Source organism: Hemiscyllium ocellatum, chromosome 1, assembly GCF_020745735.1.
Source record: "Hemiscyllium ocellatum isolate sHemOce1 chromosome 1, sHemOce1.pat.X.cur, whole genome shotgun sequence".
Taxonomy (NCBI): domain Eukaryota; kingdom Metazoa; phylum Chordata; class Chondrichthyes; order Orectolobiformes; family Hemiscylliidae; genus Hemiscyllium; species Hemiscyllium ocellatum.
The window spans coordinates 30,187,288-30,208,649 of record NC_083401.1 but is presented as its reverse complement, the minus strand read 5'-3'; the positions used below and the strand labels follow the sequence as shown (position 1 = coordinate 30,208,649).

Here is a 21,362-nt window from a genome sequence, read left to right as displayed (position 1 = left end):
GTTTCATTTTCTCTACCCAAAGATAGTCTAGTTTCATACTTTTCATTTATTTCCTGATGTTTTCCTTCTTACAATAGCAATTCATATTTTGTAAAATAAAATCTGTAATTTAGTGCTTGAATACAGCTTCACTTGAGAATGTAGCACTCTACAACAACGGAAAGTGTGAAACTACAAAAGTGCTGTCTTGACAAAGTTACCTATACACAGGGCTATTCTACAAAGTGGGAAGAATTTCTGCATTGGTCACAATTGGGAAATTGCGCCCAAACTGGATTTGAGATTGTACTGGCTAGGTTCGAGTTTGTCGCATGTATTTTTTTTTAAGGTTTTCAAATGTGTCAGCACAACCTGGCAATATAATGTTTTGAATTTGCAAAACACATCTGCTCTTCTTTTAAGAACAATCTTGACCTTTCAGTTGCCTGCTGTTTCAATTCACCTTTCTACTGTTGTTCTGATATATCCATCCCGGTCTTTGCAGTGGTCCAAGTTGGAAGAACCTTGTCTCATTTTGCACTTGGGCATTTTTTGGCTTCAATGTTGGAACTCATCAATTTCAGAGGACAAGCATTGTCCTCCATTTTGATTACACCCTACCTTGTTGTCTTGATAGCATGGGCTTACTCTCATCAGGCCTGATCTATTTTTGATTATTCATGACTATCATTTGCACCCACTTGCCTACTCCTCATGTTCTTAACGAGAATGTTCAGCCTGAGTAACCTGATTTTGAAAATCTATATTTGAAAATCAGTTGAATATAACTTTCTGAAGTCATTTACAAAATTTTTTTTTGGAAAAGAGATGTTTAAAAAAATGTTTGCTAGTGCCTCTGCCTAAGACAATGAGTGTAATTTGAAGAGCCATCCCAAACCATAGCCATTGGCAAAATCTCTCAATTTTAAATTGGGGCTTGTTACCATTTTTCTAGGCACACTTGATTTGGGAAATTTTTTTCTTTGGCAAGAGCAAAACAGGAATACAAGGGATTTGAATTTAATAAATTTGTATTCCTTAATCTTTTTGTGCTGATTTGGCTGATTTCTGACCAGATTGCATTGATATTGCTAATTTCACCTGAACCTATTGAATGAGGAAACTTGCTATTCCATGTTATAAACCATTAATATGCATATTCTGAGTTACGTTGGCTAATTGAACTGATCACAAACCTACATAGAATTCTAGCTTTTTTGATCTGTTACAGCAAAAATAAAAGTCTGGTGCTATGACAAACTTGGTGATCTTTGAAAGCATGAAAGGTGGAACTCTGTGCTGCAATAAGAATGCAAGATCCTGCTTTGTGCCCTCAAGAAATTGCATGGCCAGTTAAATAGCATGACGATCTTGTGATATCTGGTGCTGCGCTGAGAATAAAGATAGTGTGGTTAAGCCCGACCTTTCACATTAGACATCAGTCATGTGACCCTACATGTTTTGGATGTTCCTGTTGTCTTTTAGTTATCAGGATTAAATGCAACACCTAGTAAACTGCCTGTCCAAAGTACTACACATAGATGAAGCGGGTTTGTCTGCTGTTTTAGATTACTTTCAGTGTTCCCTCAGTTTTGTTTTTAGTAATATTGTTCTAAATTGTGCTATATTAAAACAACACAGGCCTTCATTTATATAGCATCTTTCAAAGTTACAAAACATATTTAAGCACTTAAGAGCCAATGAAGTACTCTTGAAAAGTAGGCACTGTTGATATGTGAGAAATGCCTCAGTCAGTTTGTGAGCTCCTAAAGGTCATGACTAGATTATCTGTTTTTGAGATGTTTATTAAGAGATAACATTGACCAGGAACCAGGGAGAAATCCCCTGTTCTTCGTGGTTTGTGTATAGGAGTTGGCTATGACTATTGTGTATAGGGGTAGTCATGTTGAGATTGTACAGGATGTTGTTGAGGCCATTTCTGCAATACTGTGTCCAGTTCTGGTTGCCTAGTTCTTAGAATGATATTATTAAGCTGGAGAGGGTTCAGAAGAGATTTACCAGGATGTTGCCATTTGAGTTATAAATAAGGCTTATTAGGCTTTTTCACTGGAGGGTAAGAGATTGAGAGGTGACCTTTTTAGAGATTTATAAAATCATGAGAGGTATAGGTAGGGTTAATAATAGGTTTTTTTTACCCAGGTTGGGGGAATTTCAAGATTGAGGTGTATTTTTGAGGTGAGAGGAGAGAGATTTTTAAAAAGATGTCTTTTAAAGACTGGTGCCATTACAACATTTGAAATGCATCTGGATGGGCATATGTGTAGGTAGGATTTAGAGGGAGATGGGCCAAATTCCAGCAAATGGAATTAGATTAATTTAGGATATCCTGTTGGCCTGGAGGAGTTGGACCAGAGGGTCTGTTTCCATGCTGTACGTGCTTTTTTCTTGTTAAATCTAGTTACACTGCATTTTTATTTTGCTTGATACTTTTAAAATATTTGGTGATCTTGCATTTCACTTTTAATATTTGTCTTCTGCAATGAATTTTAAGTAAGATATTTCTATATCATTCCATTGGACAAGTGAATATAATTGCTTTTCAGAGTTCCTTTCTTCTTGATGCAGCCTTTCTGATCTCTTGCCTGAATATTGTGTGTTCAAGATCCACGTGAAAACGTGAGCACAAGACCAAGGCTGACACAATAACTGTACTTAGGAGATAGTGAGGACTTCAGATGCTGGAGAAGTCAAAGTCGATAAAGTGTCGTGTTGTAAAAAGCTCAGCAAGTCAGGCAGCATCTGAGGAGCAAGAGAGTAGACATTTCGGGCTTAATTCTTTAGGACTGATGAAGTCTGAGACATCGACTCTCGTGCTCCTCAGACTGCCTGACCTATTGTATTTTTTTCCAGCGCCACACTTTATCAACTCCCAAAACAGTAACAATACATTATTGGAGATGTTTGCTTTACAATGAAACCATTAATGAAGGTGCTGTTAATGTCCTCAGGTGAACAATTTAAAGAAGAGCAAGGGAAATTATTCTTGTCCTGGTCAATATTAATTCCTCAATTCACATCTCAAAAACAGATTATCTGCTTGTTTTTGTCCTTGTCTAGTTCGGTTTTCATATTTAACAATATAAAATTAACTATAGTTCAAGGATTCTTCATTGGCTGCAAAATATTTTGAAATATTTGGTACTTACAAAGGTGTTATAGAATGCAAGTCTTTTTTTCTATTCCCATCATCCTTAACCTTTTTGAAAAATCCACTGTTTAACTCAACACAGGAAGGTTTACTATTGTGCTGAAGACTTACAAACACCTAGAATTTAAACAGGTAATTGAATAGAAGTTGCAATATAAACAGTAGACCTTCATATTCTTCCAGAGGTGCTTTATTCAGAAAGCACATGCATTTTTCACTTGTTTTCTACCTGCTATTCAAAATGCAAATTTTAGTTTTTTTTAGTGCAAGGTACATATTCTAGAGATGCATCGTCAGCAACTGAGGTATGCAACTTGAAGCATTCAACTGTAAATTTTCTGCCTTCAAAAAAAATGTTTTCAAAAAGTGACTGGCATCTTGACGTGTAAGTTTGGGGGTTGGTGGGGGGTGGTGTTGGGGGAGGGGGTAAGAAGGGACTTCCCAATACTAATTAGGAAATACTGTTATGCAAATTGTAGAGGTTGCTTCCTATATAAGAGAGGCATGACTTCATAAACACATAACTGAATACTATGCACCTGCACAATGCACTGGTTATGTTTTTGTCAGCTGCACAATTCTATGCCATGTGCAAGTAATGGATGACAATTTTTAAAAAATTCATTTTAGAAATGGAGTTTATTGTTAAATATGTACTGTCTGTTTTGAAACCATTTTCTCTTTCCCTTTCTCACAAAAACAAAGGAAGAAGAATTGAAGAAAGCATGGGAAGAGAAACAGCGACAAGAGCATGATGAATACCTCAAGTTGAAAGAAGCATTTACCGTTGAAGAGGAAGGAATTGAGGTACAACCAGATGAAGAGGAGGTAAATATTTACTTAAAAGCATTAAGAAGTTTACTTAACACTGTCCACCAATCAACAGCCCCTAATAGCAATTCAAGCCTACTGTCTGTTTTTTAGAATTTTCAGAAAGGCTTTTTAAAAATTTTCTCTTTGTCCTGAGGTGAATCTTTATTTTTATTTGCTGGAAAAATAGTGCAGGCTCGTTAAAATTTTGGCAATTCCAAGTAAAGCAGAAGTTCAAACATGAAGCAGATTTGTATTTATGTTATAGGAAATATGAAAATATCTTCTAAAGTTATTTTAAATTTGGAGCAGCTCCAAAACAAGCATGTCGATCATTTAAATTTAAGTAATGATTCTGACAAATTTGAATAGGTTTGTGAAATTTATTCATACTCTGTGCATTTGTCATGGGATATCTCTGATTGATTATTTTTTTCTATACCTTTCTCTCCATGTGTTATAGGTATGGAACTTTTAGTTTAGTTATTTTAACAGCAAGTGTACTGCTTGACCTAGCATTTGGTGATACTAAATGTTATTTTAAATGCATCAGTTGCACAGGTTTTTCTAGTTACGTTATTTATTATTAGTATATTACTTTATTATAACAATATTTGTCCCGATAGTCAAAGGGGCTTCAAATGAGGTACATAATATAATTGAGTTGCTCTCTCTTCCAAGAAAAGAAAATTAAGTAATAATCTTAGACAAAAGTATGGCTGTACAAGTTTTTCCTGGTTTGCTGTGAATTAATAGCACTGACATGTTTTAATTATTTGTACTTGTTCTCAATTTATTTTTAACATAATAAACATGATCAGATCTAATTTAAGAGGAAAGTCTAAGCAATTATTCATGCACTTTACTCATCTTTTACTAATCACTTGATTAGTGAAATGTAATTTTATATGAGAAGTGGTATGATGTAGGTGGTGTGAATTAAGATTGTACTCTACATCCATTGTTCAGGCATAGTAACTTTAGAAATAATTTTACCAAATTTCATTTGTAAAACTGAGTTGTCAAATCTAAAGTATCTTTATTTTAATTCTGAACTTTTTCATTTTTCATATGCTATCTTCAATTTTGATCTAGTAAACATGTGGCTGATGTGTTCTCCACTGGAAATGCCTGCTTCTTATTGATTTTTCACTTCAGAATAAAAGACTTGTGTAATAAGGGGCCATTTTGTATTTGCACGGGGTTTAATGTTTTCCTTTCATTTCCTGCTAAAATTTTCCTTGGCTTAAAAGATATTGCTTCCATATCCCAGTGAAAGAATGTTCAATGAAATGAAAGTGAAACTTCTGCTATTGTTTAAAACAGGACTTCCAGTTTCCCAATTGATACAATATCAATTGAGTTGCTCAAGAAATCATTTAGAAGCTCAATTGGAAAAGCTCAAGAAATTGTGACTAGCTTTGTTACACAAGATTGTAATCTATACTGAAACTTTTCAAACATTCTTCATTCTATGTCTATTTCATTTGTTTTTGTTTTCAGTCGCAGAATCTTCTGCAGGAGTTCATCGACTACATCAAGGTAATGGTAATAATCTATTTTCCATTGATTTGTCTATTTAATCTTTTGGCAAATTGCACAAAGAATTTTGAGAAGCCAGTGTAGCAGACAAATGTTCAACTTGTGTAAAATTCTTACTTGCGGTTCACGTGTTTTGGCTGTTCGATTTTTGGAACATTTCTCCATTGGTTATGAGGGACATTATTGCTTCTAAATGTTTTAAAATGTAGTGTAGTCATCTAATTTTGCAACAATAGGCATTTTTAATATCACGCTTAATCACCTTTCTTGTTTTTCCATGGTCTGTAACTACACTACTTGTTATCCTTTTTTCCTTGTTCAATAACGTTGTACTCATTGTATTGTAAAGCCTTTTTTGTCATTGTAAACGCGAGAGAGAGAGACTGGAACAGAGACAGGCAGTTAAGTTTTTGAAACCAAAGATAGTGAGGCCCAAAAAAAGGATTGAGGGAAGCACACAATGTATAAAGGTAGAAATTGTTTCAAGTATAGAAAAATGCCCACAGATATAGGAATTATTTTTATATTATTGCAGAATAGCATTTTTTCAAGTTTCCTGATTTTTAATTTGTTATGAGATATAGCTGCAAATGTGTTGCTGGTCAAAGCACAGCAGGTTAGGCAGCATCTCAGGAATAGAGAATTCAACGTTTCGAGCATAAGCCCTTCATCAGGAATAAGAGAGAGAGAGCCAAGCAGGCTGAGATAAAAGGTAGGGAGGAGGGACTAGGGGGAGGGGCGATGGAGGTGGGATAGGTGGAAGGAGGTCAAGGTGAGGGTGATAGGCCGGAGTGGGGTGGGGGCGGAGAGGTCAGGAAGAGGATTGCAGGTTAGGAGGGCGGTGCTGAGTTGAGGGAACCGACTGAGACAAGGTGGGGGGAGGGGAAATGAGGAAGCTGGAGAAATCTGAATTCATACCTTGTGGTTGGAGGGTTCCCAGGCGGAAGATGAGGCGCTCCTCCTCCAGCCGTCGTGTAGTTGTGTTCTGCCGGTGGAGGAGTCCGAGGACCTGCATGTCCTCGGTGGAGTGGGAGGGGGAGTTAAAGTGTTGAGCCACGGGGTGATTGGGTTGGTTGGTTCGGGCGGCCCAGAGGTGTTCTCTGAAGCGTTCCGCAAGTAAGCGGCCTGTCTCACCAATATAGAGGAGGCCACATCGGGTGCAGCGGATGCAATAGATGATGTGTGTGGAGGTACAGGTGAACTTGTGGCGGATATGGAAGGATCCCTTGGGGCCTTCCATAGCACTTAACGATATATATGAAGTTTCATTGCATTTTGTTTTGTTACTGCAGAACAACATGACGTGAAAAAGAGACAAAACGTGCAAGCCTCATCTCATAAGGATGCTGTTATTGCATGTCATGACTATGCTCTTGCATGGTTAGATATAGGACCAAAGAAATAAGTCCAATTTAAAGCTGCTTAAGAATGAAATTGAGCAATGCAATCAGTCCCAAGCAGTATGGAGCTGACATAGTCGTTGTGGGTCAAATGGGCATTCATCAGATGGTAGCGTATGACAAGGGCCTCTGCTAAATCCATAATGCTTTACATCTTTAGCAATGACTTCGATGAGAGGACTGAAAGTGGGCAAATTTACAGATGATAGGAAGATAGGTGGGAATGTTTGTTGTGAAAATGACATAACAAAGATGCAGATTTTTAAAAAAAAAAATCAACGTATAGCTTAAATGACTAAGTGAAAATCTGGAGGTGGAGTATGATATGGCAAAATGTGAAGTTGTTCACTTTTTAGCAGTAGAATTTTTAAAAAGCAGCATATTATCTAAATGGAGAATAACTGCAAATTGAGATGTAGAAGGATCTAAATGTTCATAAGTTCCAAAATGCTGGTATGCATGTACAGTGCATAATTAGGAAAGCTAATGGGTTGACACCCTTTATTACAAGAGGACTTGAAATGCTTCACTACATAGGGCATTTGAGACCACATTTCAAATGCTGCATGCAGTTTTGGTCTGCTCATTTAAAGAAAGATGTAAATACATTGGAAGCAGTTCAGAAGTGGTTTATTAGATTGGGTACCTTGCCCTTTAGGGAACAACTGGACATGCTGGGCTTATTTTCAGTAGAATTCAGAAGAGTAACAGTTGATTTGATTGAAGTGTTGTAAAATTCTGAATGGTCTTGTCAAGGATATGCAAAGGATGTTTTCTCTGTGGTTGAGTCCAGATCTAGGGAACTGTTTTAAAATCGTGGTTTGTCCTTTAAGACAGAGATGAAGAGAATTCCCTTTTTCTCTCAAAGGATTGTGTGACTTTGCATCAAAAAGTGGGGTCACTGAATACTTTTATGATAGTGGTAGATAGTATCTTGTTGAGCAAGGGATTCAAAGGTTATTGGAGATAAATGGGAATGTGGAATTTGGAGCGCAAAGAGATCCACATGGATTTTCTTGAATGGCAAATTGAGTCTGCAGACTCAAATATGCTACTTATGCTCCTAATTCCTATGATTGTTTATTAACTCTGGGTATTCTCTCTCATGTCTTCAGCAGACTAGAACTAATCTTAACTCATGCCACTGTAACATTCATAGAACAAAGAATGTTACAACACAGTACGGGCCCTTTGGCCCTCGATGTTGCGCTGACCTGTGAAACCAATCTGAAACCCATCTAACCTACACTATTCCAGTATCATCCATATGTTTATCAAACGTCCATTTAAATACCCGTAAAATTGGCGAGTCTACTACTGTTGCAGGAAAGGCGTTCCACACCTTACTACTCTGAATAAAGAACCTATCTCTGACATCTGCCCTGTGTTTGGGATGGCACGGTGGCTCAGTGGTTAGCCCTGCTGCCTCACAGAGCTAGGGACCCAAGTTCGATTCCAGGTGACTGTCTGTGTGGAGTTTGGGCATTCTCCCTGTGTCTGCGTGGGTTTCCTCTGGGTGCTCCACTTTCCTCCCATGCTCTAAAAATGTGCAAGTGAATTGGCCATAGTCTTAGGTGCATTAGTCAGGGAGAAATAGGTCTGGGTGGGTTACTCTTCAGAGGGTCGCTGTGGACTTGGTGGGCTGAAGGGCCTGTTTCCACACTGTACAGACTCTAATATCTATTACCCCTCAATTTAAAGTTAAATGTTCGTTGTGCTAGTCATCACCATCCGTGGAAAAAGGCTCTCGCTTTCCACCCTATCTAATCCTCTGATTATCTTGTATGTCTCTTTAAGTCACCTCTCAATCATCTTCTCTCTCATGAAAACAGCCTCAGGTCCCTCAGCCTTTCTCCATAAGACCTTCCCTCCATACCAGGATGTTGCCTGGTAAATCTCCTCTGCACCCTTTCCAGTGCTTCCACATCTTTCCTATAATGCGGTGACCAGAACTCTATGCAATATTCCAAGTTCGACCGCACCAGAGTTTTGTACAGCTGAAACATGACCTCATGGCTCCAAAACTCAATCCCTCGACCACTAAAAGCTAACACTGTATGCCTTCTTAACAACCCTATCAACCTGAGTGGCAACTTTCAGGGAACTATGCACATGGACACCGAGACATCTCTGCTCATCCACACTGTCAAGAATCTTACCATTAGCCCAATACTCTGTATTCTTGTTACTTCCAAAATGAATCACCTCACACTTTTCCGCATTAAACTCCATTTATGACCTCTCAAGCTTATCTATTCATGCAAATATTTAACAATTTTATACCATTGAATTAGTCATCAAATCCATTTGAAATGCACCCTAATTGAAAGAAATTTAGACAGCTTAATTTTTTCAGAATAGATTAGATTACTTACAGTGTGGAAACAGGCCCTTCAGCCCAACAAGTCCACACCGACCCTCCGAAGAGCAACCCACCCAGACCCATTCCCCTACACCTAACACTATGGGCAATTTAGCATGGCCAATTCACCTAACCTGCACATTTTTGGACTGTGGGAGGAAACCGGAGCACCTGGAGGAAACCCACGCAGTCACGGGGAGAACATGCAAACTCCACACAGACAGTTGCCTGAGGCGGGAATTAAACCCGGGTCTCTAGCGCTGTGAAGCAGCAGTGCTAACCACTGAGTTTAAGATGCATCATGCAAAAGGAATACGTGCAAGCTAATATTTGAAAGGGAAAAATCAGTTAATATTTCAAATGTTGCATGCACAATATTAGCTTTTCTCTTTTCAGATATTTGTTGAAATGAGATTATTAATGATTTGTAATTTGCAGACCTCAATTAACATCAACCACTCAGATGCAGACTGATGGGATGGGATTGAGATTTACTCTCTACAATTTTACTTCCCACTGATTTCACTAGAATATGGAAGCCATTATGATTAGATTAATTTTTCAAGTGGGTTAGGTTAGATTAAAGCGATTGCACTTTTCTCCCCCCTTTTTCTTCGTAACTAATGTAAAAGCTTTCAGTTTGTTTCACACCAAAAGCGATTCTTATTTTACCTTCAGTAAAGGTTACGACAGCAATAATTGCTTGAAAGACTAGGATTTAAGCTTTGGGGTAAAAGATATAGTACAGATTTCAAGAAGATTTTTTTTCCCAGCAAGTGGTAATAGTTTGGAATCTGCTGCCCATGAGGTTAATGAAAACAAACTTCCCTGTGTTCAAAAGCAAATCAAATAAGCTGTTGAAGGAAATAACATTATGGTTATAGGGATAAGGCAAGAGTAAAAGACTGACTGACCGACTGAGTGAATTGTTCTGCAGGGAGCTAGCATAGACTCAGAAGGCTGCCAATCATAATGCCTTTGACTATGATGTTTGTGGAGTTACTTTTTTGATGCTTTAGAAATAGAAGGAGATTGGAAAAGAGCAGGAGTTGTGTAGAAGACTGGTCAAAGAAATGGGTCTTGAGAGTTTTGAAGTGGGAAGAGATTAATGTATCTTGCAGGTTGTACTGGATGGGCTGTACTTATTCCTGATAGGAAAACATTTGCTTGTTATACGGCCAGTTTGCGATGCAGAGTGATGCCAACAGCGTAAGGTTCAATTCCCCCATTGTGATTGAGGTTACCTTGAAGGACTTTGCTTCTCAAACTCTCCCCCTGCCTGAGGTATGGTGACCTTCAGGTTAAACCACCACTCGTCATCTTGATACGTTTCCACATAGTAGACTGATTCGTAAAGTTAAATTACACACGGTGCAGGGAGAAATAGCCAGTTGGATACAGAACTTGCTTTATGCTAGGAGATAGAGGGTGGTGATAGATGGTTGCTGTTCAGACTGGAGGCCTGTGACCAGCAGTGTACCGCAGGTTTCGGTGCAGGGTCCACTATCGTTTGTCATTTAAATAAATGATTTTGATGAGTATATAGGAAACATGGTTAGTAATGACACCAACATTGGTGGTGTAGTGGACAGTGAAGAAGGTTATCTAAGAGTACAATGGGATCTTGATTAGATGGGCCAGTGGGCTGAGGAACGGCAGGTGGATTTCAATTTGGATAAATGTGAGGTGCTGCACTTTGATAAGACGAGCCAGGGCAACATTTATCCCTGGGATGGGGGCCTTCAAAACTAAGGGGCATATTTTTAAGGTGAGAGGAGAAAGAATTAAAAGGGATCTGAGGGGTAACTTTTTCACGCACAGGGTGGTTCATGTGTCGAATGAACTACCAGAGGAAGTGGTAGATGCAGGTACAGTTCCAATATTTAAGAGACATTTGGATGGGTACATGAATAGGAAAGGTTAAGAGGGATATGAGCCAAAAGCAGGCACATAACACTAATTCAGTTTAGAAAACTTGGTCAGCATGGACGAGTTGGGTTGAAGGATCTGTTCTGTGCTATAGAGCAGCCCTATAATCTGATGGGACTATGGTAAATTTGCTTTTGGATACAAAGTGAACTAGGTAGTGACCAAGAAAGTACTTGTGACTTGCTGATAGGTTTTCAGCAATTGAGATTGCGGGACTTTGTGTAGATTAACTGTTTCATCTTCACTCCAAAGCTAACTTTCCCATCTTTTTTGATAAAATGGCATTCCTGCCCAGTGACGGTATTAGGAACACTTTTGCAAGTTCACTTTTGAAATAATCACACTCCTTTTTGAAGTTGCAAGGTAACTGGCACTCTCCCCTTGCTATACCTCCACCCTCCCCTCAGCTCTTCAGTATTACAATAAAAATTAAATGTTCTGACTAGTCAAACATGCCTTATCTGTAAGGAAAGTAGAAGAACACCTCCTCTTTCTTAGTGATTTATGCAGCTAGTGAGTAGGCAAGAAAGAAACCGCAAGATGAGTAAAAGGTGATGTGACTAATTGGGCACAAATATTATTTGAGGTATCCTATTTGGATGAATGGAAGTGGTTATAAATCAATATGCAGGCTTTATTGGTACTATAGCAGTTTTATTTGAGAACCTATATCTTCAGCAAAGACTTTAAAGCCTATCTGCAATGACTAGTGGGCTTCATGAATGGATAGTTCTAGGATTTGAACATCTAGTCAAGAAGCATGAAATTTAGCATGCAACAAGTACCTATGTAATTTTTGAATAAGACTTTCTGATTGTAGTGGTGATTGTAGTAGTAATTTTGGTTAAATTTCAGTTAATTGTTGAAAATTGGATAGTAATGATTGCACCAAAATAAAATGTGCTATTTTAGATTCCCTGATTTGCAAATGTAACAGCTTTATTCAGTCATGGGAATGTGGGCATCGCTGGCTGGCTGACCCTAGTCACCCTTGAGAAGGAGCTGCCTCCTTGAACAGTTGTAATCCATGTGCTGTAGGCTTACTCACAGTGCCTTTAGAAAGGGTATTCCAGCTTTTTGATCTAGCAACACCGAACGAATGGCAATATATTTTCAAGTCAGAATGGTGTACAGCTTGGAGGGGAACTTGGTGTTCTCATGTATCTGCTGCCCTTTTCCTTCTCGCTGGAAGTGGTGGTGGGTTTGGAAAGTGCTATCTAAAGGATCCTTGGTGAATTTTTGCAGGGCATTTTTTCAGACAATACACACTGTTGCTACTGAGTATTGGAGGTGAAGAAAGTAGATGCTTGTGGCTGCTTTGTCTTGAATGGTGTCAAGCTTCTTAAGTGTTGTTGGAGCTGCACCCATTCAGGCAAGTGGATAATTTGTGCCTTGTAGATGATGGATAGGTTTTGGAGAGTCAGGCGGTGAGTTACTCACCACAGTATTCCTAGCATTTTGATCTGCTCTTGTAGCCACTGTTTATGTGATGAGTCTAATTGAGTTTCAGGTCAGTGGTTAAACCCAAGAAATATAATAGTGTGTAACTCCATGATGGTAACACCATTATATGTCATGGGGCAGTGGTTAGATTGTTTCTTAGCTCCAAGTGGTTTTTGGCATGTTTATTCCCCCATTTGATTTGGTCTTGGTTTATGGTTTCATCCTCTACCTAGTCAAACTTAATATTCTTTAATAAAAACAGAAACAACAGGAAACGCTCAGCAATTCAGTCAGAGAGAAATTTCAGAAATGTAGTCTTTAGGATTTAACAGGTGAAAGGGGGAAGAACAGGAGGAAAGGTCTGTGATAAGTTGGAAGATGGGAGGTGTTAAATGAACAGTTATTTACTTTGATGTTTTTATGATCATCAACAAAATTAATTACTATTGTAAAAATGGGTAGTAAGACAAATTTATGTACCTGAAATAGTCAAAAAGTGATAGACATATGAATAATGTCAGTATGTAGATCACTATGAAGAAGGTAGGCGTATATCTTCAAAGAGAAAATTGCAAGTAAGTAGGAGGCATTCGATATTGACAGTACAGTACTTGGTAAGAAATGATGGAATTGTAATTTCTTGTGAAACTGAGGAAAGACCATTGTGGTCAATGACTTAATGCTGGAATCATTAGTCATTTTGTCCAGAGCCTTTACAGTATAATGTACTTGTGAAAATCTCATTACCTGTCACTGTGTGATGATCTTGTCTACTTGGTAAAATACTATTTAAAATCACTTTGGATATCAACTTTGCTGAAGCTATACTAGAGAAAGTGGCAAAAATAGTTTGTCAAATTCATGCAGAAAGCCAAGACTGTTGCAGAAAAGTGATTTGCTGCACCTTGTTCTGTGAAAGAATATATGGTGGACATTTCTTACGGACACTAAATTATGAAAAGGAATGTTAACATTGACCAAATTTCTGGACTGATGTATATTGACCTCAAATAGTTTCACAGTAAATTGGGCACTAAACCTTTCCTCTTGGATTTCTATTCAAATCCAATGCAAATTGCTGCAGTTGAATTATCCTGTGATTTTCAGTTTGTATACTTTCCAAGCGGTGGTCTTGTGGAAACAAAACCAGCTTGATAATGGCTTTTACTACTTGACTATGGTTGAAGTTGTTGTCATAAGATTAAGTTTGCATCCAAAGTAATTTTTACTTTGCTAATCAGTATGTCAGTAAGGTCTCTTCAACTTCCTTAGACGTACAATTCATTGAGAAATTTGACAATTTCTATGCAGGCTAATCTTTTAACAATGTTTAAAAAGACAAGCTGCTCATGCATGTTCTCTTCCTCTACCACTGATATTATTGCACATTGGTCTATCTGTACCATTTCCTCACATCACCAGCGAAGAACAGAAGATGGATTTTAGCAGCTCCCAGCTATGAGAACTGAATTCCATGGGCTGGTTGCAACTTGATTTTTTCAGTCCATAGTAGTCAGTTCTCCAGCTTGGCTGCTCCACCCTTCAGTATTTCTTCAACCTCGTCACCTCATCTGAGCAATTGTTTCAATAAAATGTTTTCAATTTCTCAGTTATCTTGCCTGTTACAGATAACTTGTTTTTATTTGGATGTGGCCAGTATTGCAGATCTGTCTTGCAAATCTGACAGCTGAACAAAATAAAACAGAAATAACGGGTGCTACTTGATCAAACAGTTGGATAATATTTTTAACACAACTTCTATAGGATTTTTTTTCCTCCACAAATTAATTTATGAGCAAGTCGGGGTAGGATGGAAATTAACATTTTCCAGCTAGAACATTATCAGTAATTTAACTTGTGTGTTCCAACTTTAATCTTGACAGCCAGTGGTTATTCAATTATACCCAGCATGAGACTTTCTTGCTAAGTATTTGTTGATAAATTGCTAGCAGCTGAGGGCTTTGCTCATATTTGGCAAGTCGGGACTGGCATTTAAATTCTCATTTTGTGTAAATGCAGTAGGATTTTCAGTGATTTTTCTGTTTTTAATCTTTGGAAATCCGTTACTATACTTCTATCAAGAGCTCTGGATGACCACTAGAGTAAATTTTTTTTTCCCCCTGTAGAGTACAAAAGTTGTTCTTCTGGAAGATCTTGCTTCTCAGTTTGGCTTGAGGACACAGGTAAGTGATCTTGTTTTTCAAAGAAAAGCCACCTCCTTCCAGTTAGAAGTAAAAGGAAAAACGCATTCAGTAAAGCACCAACAACACTTGTTTTTATTTCCAGCTCTCAGAATATCCTAAACTTTGATACAACCATTGAAATTTGAACTGCAAGTACCATTGTTAATGAAAGCAAACAACTTTGCCCAAAGAAAGCTCTTATTAAATGGAAATGGATATATAATGATTTAATGTAGCTCCTGTGTGTAATCTAATCCTTTTGTTTATTCGTTGCACAAAGCAGACTTTCAGTTTGAAGGTTTATTACAATGATTGGTCATGTTGTTCTTAAATTTGCACATAAACATAATGTAATTCTATTCTATCATCCCTAGGATATTGTTATAAGGGACAGACAGTGTTCTTCAGCATTTCAGTTCTAAATATTCATTGTTGAAAATCACACAACACCAGGTTATAGTCCCAACAGGTTTATTGGGAAGCACTAGCTAGTGGGTCCAAATAAACTTGTTGGACTATAACCTGGGGGTTGCATGATTTTTAACTTTGCCCACCCCAGTCCAGCACTGCTAAATATTCACAATTATCTAGTAAACTTGCCATTTTGACTTCAGTATTACAAAATATATTTAATTTTTCTGAAGCATTAAACACTGCTTGGTGAGGTTTTTAATAATACCAAGTAGGAACATTTCATATCAATTCCGGACTAAATTGTCTCCAATCATCTCCACTCCCAGAGCATTATTGAAAATATTCATTGTGGCAGTCTCCTGGTTCAAATCATCATCATTCACATTGTCAGCATAAAACAGCAAGACCTGGACAATATCTAGACTTGGGCTGACAAATGGCCACACAAGTAACAGGCAAGGCCATCTCCCACAAGACAGAAACTAGCCATCTCCACTTGACAGCCAATGGATTAGTATTACTGAATTCCCCTATTAGCAACATCCTGGGGGGTTACCATTGAACAGAATGTGAACTTAACTTGCCATATAAATATAGTGACTATAAGACTGTTCAGAGACTAGGAATCCTGTGGTGAGTAACTCACCACCTGACTCCATAATGCCTGTGCATCAACTAGGTACAAGTCAGTAATAAAATGGAATACTCTTCATTTGCTTGCATGGGAACACCATCACTCGCAAGTTCCCTTCCAAGCTTTTCACAATCCTGAATTGGAAATATATTGCTTTTTCCTCACTGTTACTAGGTCAAAATGACAGAACACCCTCCCCAACAGCATTCTGGGTGTGCCTACATAAAATGGACTGCAGCGGTTCAAGAAGGCATCTCACTTTTATAAGAAAGTAAATGCGAGTTCACATTCCCTGAATGAAATTAAAAAAGGATGAAGTGGGGACAGGAGTAACTATTTTGATCCCTCATTTACGGTTGTTCTTGAACCCAGTCTCCTAGCTCAGAGATAAGGACACTACTGTTGTACTACAGGAGCTGTCCTGACAGAAAATTTTGATACTTTATAATCAAAGTATTCATAGATGTTTCCATACACTTCTGTAAGGTGGAATTTGAACCCAGGGTATTGGTATAGAAATGAGAACACTACCACTGCACTGCAAGAGCTTACCCTCTGCAGATGATTGGGCTGTTAAAATAGTCTTGATGCTAGCATGTGCTTAATGGGTTATTTTAGAATGTTGTTCAGTTTTTTTTGTCTTTAATTTTTGTTAAATTTTATTTGAAGGAGGCTATTAACAGAGTCCAAGATCTGATTGCTGAAGGAACTCTGACAGGTAAGCCACTAGTGCATTTCATAGTAAAACATTACTGATAACTTATTTAAAGTTAATTCTGAATTGTGCATTTTTGTGAATAATTAATGCAGGGGCAGATGAATGAATTAGTGGAATTATGCAGAAGGAAATTGTTTTCAGAAAGACATTGCTCTCTGGTTTTGTTTTGCCTAATCAACCCCTTCAGAGATGTTATTACACACCTCTGGTGAAGGTGAGATGTGAACCTCAACCTTCTGGCTCAGACGTAGGGACATTATCACTGAACCACTAGAGCCTTTTGTGTTTTTTTTATTCTCTGATTAGATAGCTGACAATGTAGAGCATAAAAAAACCTATTTAATGTGTTATGAAGTATAAAGTTCACAATTTACGAAAGTTAATTTTCTTCTAGGTGTCCTGGATGATCGTGGAAAATTCATCTATATCACTGAACAAGAACTTGCAGCAGTGGCTCAATTTATCAGACAGCAAGGGCGCATTTCGATAGTTGAACTGGCACAAGCCAGCAACACTCTAATCAATCTTAATCCAGAATCAAGGTCTATTCCTGAAACTGTGGCCTAATATTTACTCATTTGAATAAATATAAACCTACAAAGTTCATCTTAATGGTGTCTGTTGCACATGAATTAAACTTTTGTTCTCAGTCTATCTAAATGTATTGACTTTTTTTTGCTTAATTTCTTTTATTCCATTTCCTGCTTGTGAAAGATTCTCCATATCTTCAGTTGCTTTTGCTGACCCATTGACCACTTTATTGTCTGTCTGTCTGATTAAGTTACTTTAAGCAAAATACTGTGCCAAATAACCCTGTTGACAATTGATAATTCATTACTTGTGTTTGTAAATCACCTTGAGTAACAACTTGTGTTCTTAGTTGAAATTAGATAAATCCTTCTTAATAGTGCATCTTCTCTGCACAGTAGATTGCTAACAAGCCAGGATGGTCTGGCAGGATTGTTAGAATATAACTCAGAAATCATAATTTTGGGAAGAAAACACTGTGAAGGTGTCTGGGGTTCTATATTAGCTTCACTGAGACATCTAGGCATAGTAGACTACTTGCAAAGTTCCTCTTTACAGCGTTACTATGTTTCTATCAATTTATGCCTAAAAGTTGGTGTCTTGTGTTATATATAACAAAGGACTTCTGCTGGAACTGTAACATGTAGGTTAAATGTCTGAAATTGCTGTTTACCAATTATAATTTGGTGTAGATATGGTAAAACAAGTTTTATATGAAAAGTAACATGAGTAAATTGTAATCTGCATTCCCTACAACATTGCCACATTACTGTAATGAGTAATGTGTATTTTGTAACTAGCATTTTGTCGTGCACCAAATATCAGCTAATCAGCTGATTTTACATGGAGCTGTAAGATAAATCACTCCTTTGTTTGATTCCTGGTTTGGGACGGTCTTCAAAACAGATTTTGAAAAATTTTATTGCAGGTATTTTGATAAATAAAATTCATTATTTAATTCATTTTCATATGTTTTAAACTTAATATTTTTGTATTGCTTGAATCTTTAGACTATTTAATTGAAATTAGGAAATCTTAAACTGGTATTTGTACTTTTCCCCAGAAATGACTATAGCTTAAACTTATTAGTTTTAAACTTCTATAGAAGAAGCAGTACAGTACTGTATTTAATTAATATTAATATATTTCAGAATATTTAAGAGCATATACATTTGTTTACTATTGGAAAAAATTCCCATCCAGTGTTTAAAAAACACAAAAAATGCAAATCCACAAAGTCCATCAACACCTGAAAGAGAACATTTGTAAATCATTTGGAGCAGCCTCCTCTTTCATCAAAAGTGTAATCAATTATCGTGAATAGATGTCCAATTCATTAAAATTGAGAAAGACTTTATCAGAGTAAGACTGAAATAGAATGAGTAACTGAGAATTTGGGTCAAAGTGGGAATTCAATTGATAAATCTTTGTAAAGTTTATAGAATAAAATTCAGCATCAGACCTAGAGCCAGTAACCTTTAAAGAAGTTAGATATGCCTAGTTAAATAGCTAGGCAGAAGTGGGTACTGCATGCTAGAGATCAGAGTCAAGATTAGAGTGGTGCTTGAAAAGCACAGCAGGTCAGACAGCATCTGAGGAGCAGGAAAAATCGACGTTTCGGGCAAAAGCCCTTCATCAGGAATGAGATGAAGAGCTGATCCTGATGAAGGGTTTCTGCCCGAAACGTTGATTTTTCCTGCTCCTCCGATAATGGAGAAAAGGCAGATAAGGAGAGCTGGGATTATTTGATCAGCCATGATCTCATTGAATGTCAGAGCAAACTTAATGGGCTCAATGAACTGCTTCTGTTCCTATGTTTTATGGTCTAAACATGACTTGAAGATGATGTTGCTAGGGTTAAGAATGTTACAAAGCAGCCACAGGGCATCCCATTTTGTGGAAACTGGATCAGCCAGAAGTCATGATTTGCATTAGTACCAATGACACCGATCAGAAGAAGGATGAGGTGCTGACAACAGATTTGAGGGAGTTAGGAAATAAATTAAAAATCAGGGCCTCAAGATCTGTAATCTCAGGATTATTCCCAATGTTCTGTGCTAGTGAGTGTAAGAATAGGAGGAGTAATCAACTAAACTCAGTGTTGAAGAACTGGTATAGGAGGGAAGGCATTCGATAACCTGAGGAATTGGCACTGATTCTGGGGCATGGGAGGACCTGGTTAGTCTGGGACTGATATCATTGCAAGAACTTTTACTGGTATTTTTGGGATGGGTTTAAATTAACTTGTCGGGGAATGGCAACATGAGACAGTAAAAAATGAAAGAAAGAAATGTTGGTAGCAAGAACTGAAACAGATGTTAGGGAGACTAGAAAGTAGGAGAAACAAGGCCAATCATTGAGTATGCTTAAAAAGTGGAATGATATCAGAAAGACAAAGTGGCACTATCTGAATGCATGCAACGAGGTAGATGATCTAAAGACATGAATAGAAACACGTGGTATGATCTAATTGTCATTCCAGATCATGGCTACGCGATGACCAGTACTGGGAACTGAGCATTCAAAGATTGTCAATGTTTAGGAAGGCAAAAAAGAAGTTGCACTGATAATAAAGGCTAGGATCAGTTCATTAGTAAGGGAGAATCTTTAATTAGAAGAACAATGTATGAAATCAGTTTGGCTGAAACTATGAAACAGCATGGTATTAATTAGGAATGAGAGAGTATGGGTGAGTTCAATCTGCACATTGACTGGTTAAATCAACTGAACATTAAAACAACGGAGGATGAGTTTCTGGAGTGTGTGAGGGATAGTTTTTGAGAGCAATATGTTGAGGCAACTTGAGGACATACTATTTTAGATTTAGTATTAGGCAATGAAAGGGAATAATTAATTTGTTGCAAAAGAATCTTTAGTAAAGAGTGACCACAGTATAATAGAACTAGGTGGAATGGTGGCACAGTCATTAGCACTGCTGCCTCACAGTGCCAGAGACCTGGGTTTGATTCTAGCCTTGGGTGACTGTCTGGGTGCTCCAGTTTCCTCCAAAAGTCCAAAGATATGTAGGTTAAGCAGATTTGCCACATTAAATTGGCATGTAGTGTCAGGGATGTGCAGCTTAGGAGGATTAGCTATTGTAAATGCAGGGTTAGGGGATTGGGCGAGTGTGAGTGGTATGCCCTTTGGACAGTTGATTCAGACTTGATGAGCCTCTTTCTGTACTGTCGGGATACCACCTTACGTTTGAAACGAAGGTAGTTCAATCTAATGCAAGGGTGTTAAATGTGAATTAGGGAAATTATGAAGACATGAGGCCAAGGTGCATGGCTGTACATAGGTAATAGTATTTAAAGAACTACTGCATGACTTCCAATGACTACACATTCCTTAAGGTGCAAAAGTTTAAGAAAGGTCAGTTTGGGAGAGAGTTAGGAGGTGTGATCTCCTCTGAGACATGGGAGGATATTAGTGAAAATGCGAGGAGGATTTTGGTCTGTAATAGGACCCATGCCATGCAGTTGAAGATTCTCCATATGGTCCATCTGGCCCCAGACTGTCCCTCGAAATTTAAGGCGGGAGTATTCTCAGTGTGCCCCAAGTATAAAACAAGTACTGGTTTTCTCACTCACTGTCTGTGGTCCTGCCACAGGCTTCGTATGTACTGAAGTGCCGTGGCAGGTGTAATTGAGAGGTTCTTGGGGACCAAAGTTAAGATGGACTCGATCTCTCTTCTCCTGGGACTGCCCAGTTTGTCGTCTTCAGATATTCATGGGAGAAAACTTGTTAATATCCTTACTTTCTGCGTGAGGAAAAACATTTTGATGTGTTGGGTGTTTGAAACCCCCATCCCGGGCCAGCTTGTTGGCATAAGCTAATCATGGAACATATCCCCGTGGACTTTCTGGCAAATATGGTGCACCAAAAAGCTGAACATTTTTATAAAACATGGCAGCCCTTTTTGAATTGCCTTGATGCAGATTTGTCTGCCATTTTAATTAGGGCTTTTCTGTAGCCATGACAATCTGATTTAGAGAAGTTGGTACCCAGAGAGGAAGATTTTGGAATAAACGTGGGTGTAATATTCATTGCTCTCAAAGGTCGGGAGCTATTGTTTCGTTGTGCTGAGCAGTGTTATTTACTTATTTATCTATTACTTCTACTGGCCTGTTTATCTTGGAAATGAGTATAATTTGGTTTATATTGTTTTTTTAAAATTCTTTTTAAAATTTTTATATAGAGTAATGTTGTTGGTTTATTGTTGTAATTTTATTTTTATAAAGTCATTTTTTT

The 21,362-nt window shown here is 37.8% G+C and overlaps 1 protein-coding gene across 2 annotated transcripts in view; it reads left to right on the top strand.

The window, feature by feature from the left end:
• The window catches only part of LOC132817934 (DDRGK domain-containing protein 1), a 113,911-nt gene extending 95,842 nt beyond the window's left edge, over positions 1 to 18,069 (top strand). For both annotated transcript variants that reach the window (XM_060828490.1, XM_060828481.1), the window contains exons 5-9: positions 3,854 to 3,976; positions 5,462 to 5,500; positions 14,761 to 14,817; positions 16,535 to 16,583; positions 16,978 to 18,069. In XM_060828490.1, coding sequence (XP_060684473.1) covers positions 3,854 to 3,976; positions 5,462 to 5,500; positions 14,761 to 14,817; positions 16,535 to 16,583; positions 16,978 to 17,150 — 441 coding nt within the window. In that variant the 3' untranslated portion in view covers positions 17,151 to 18,069. The remainder of the gene's footprint in view (positions 1 to 3,853; positions 3,977 to 5,461; positions 5,501 to 14,760; positions 14,818 to 16,534; positions 16,584 to 16,977) is intronic.
• Positions 18,070 to 21,362: the final 3,293 nt, after the last annotated feature.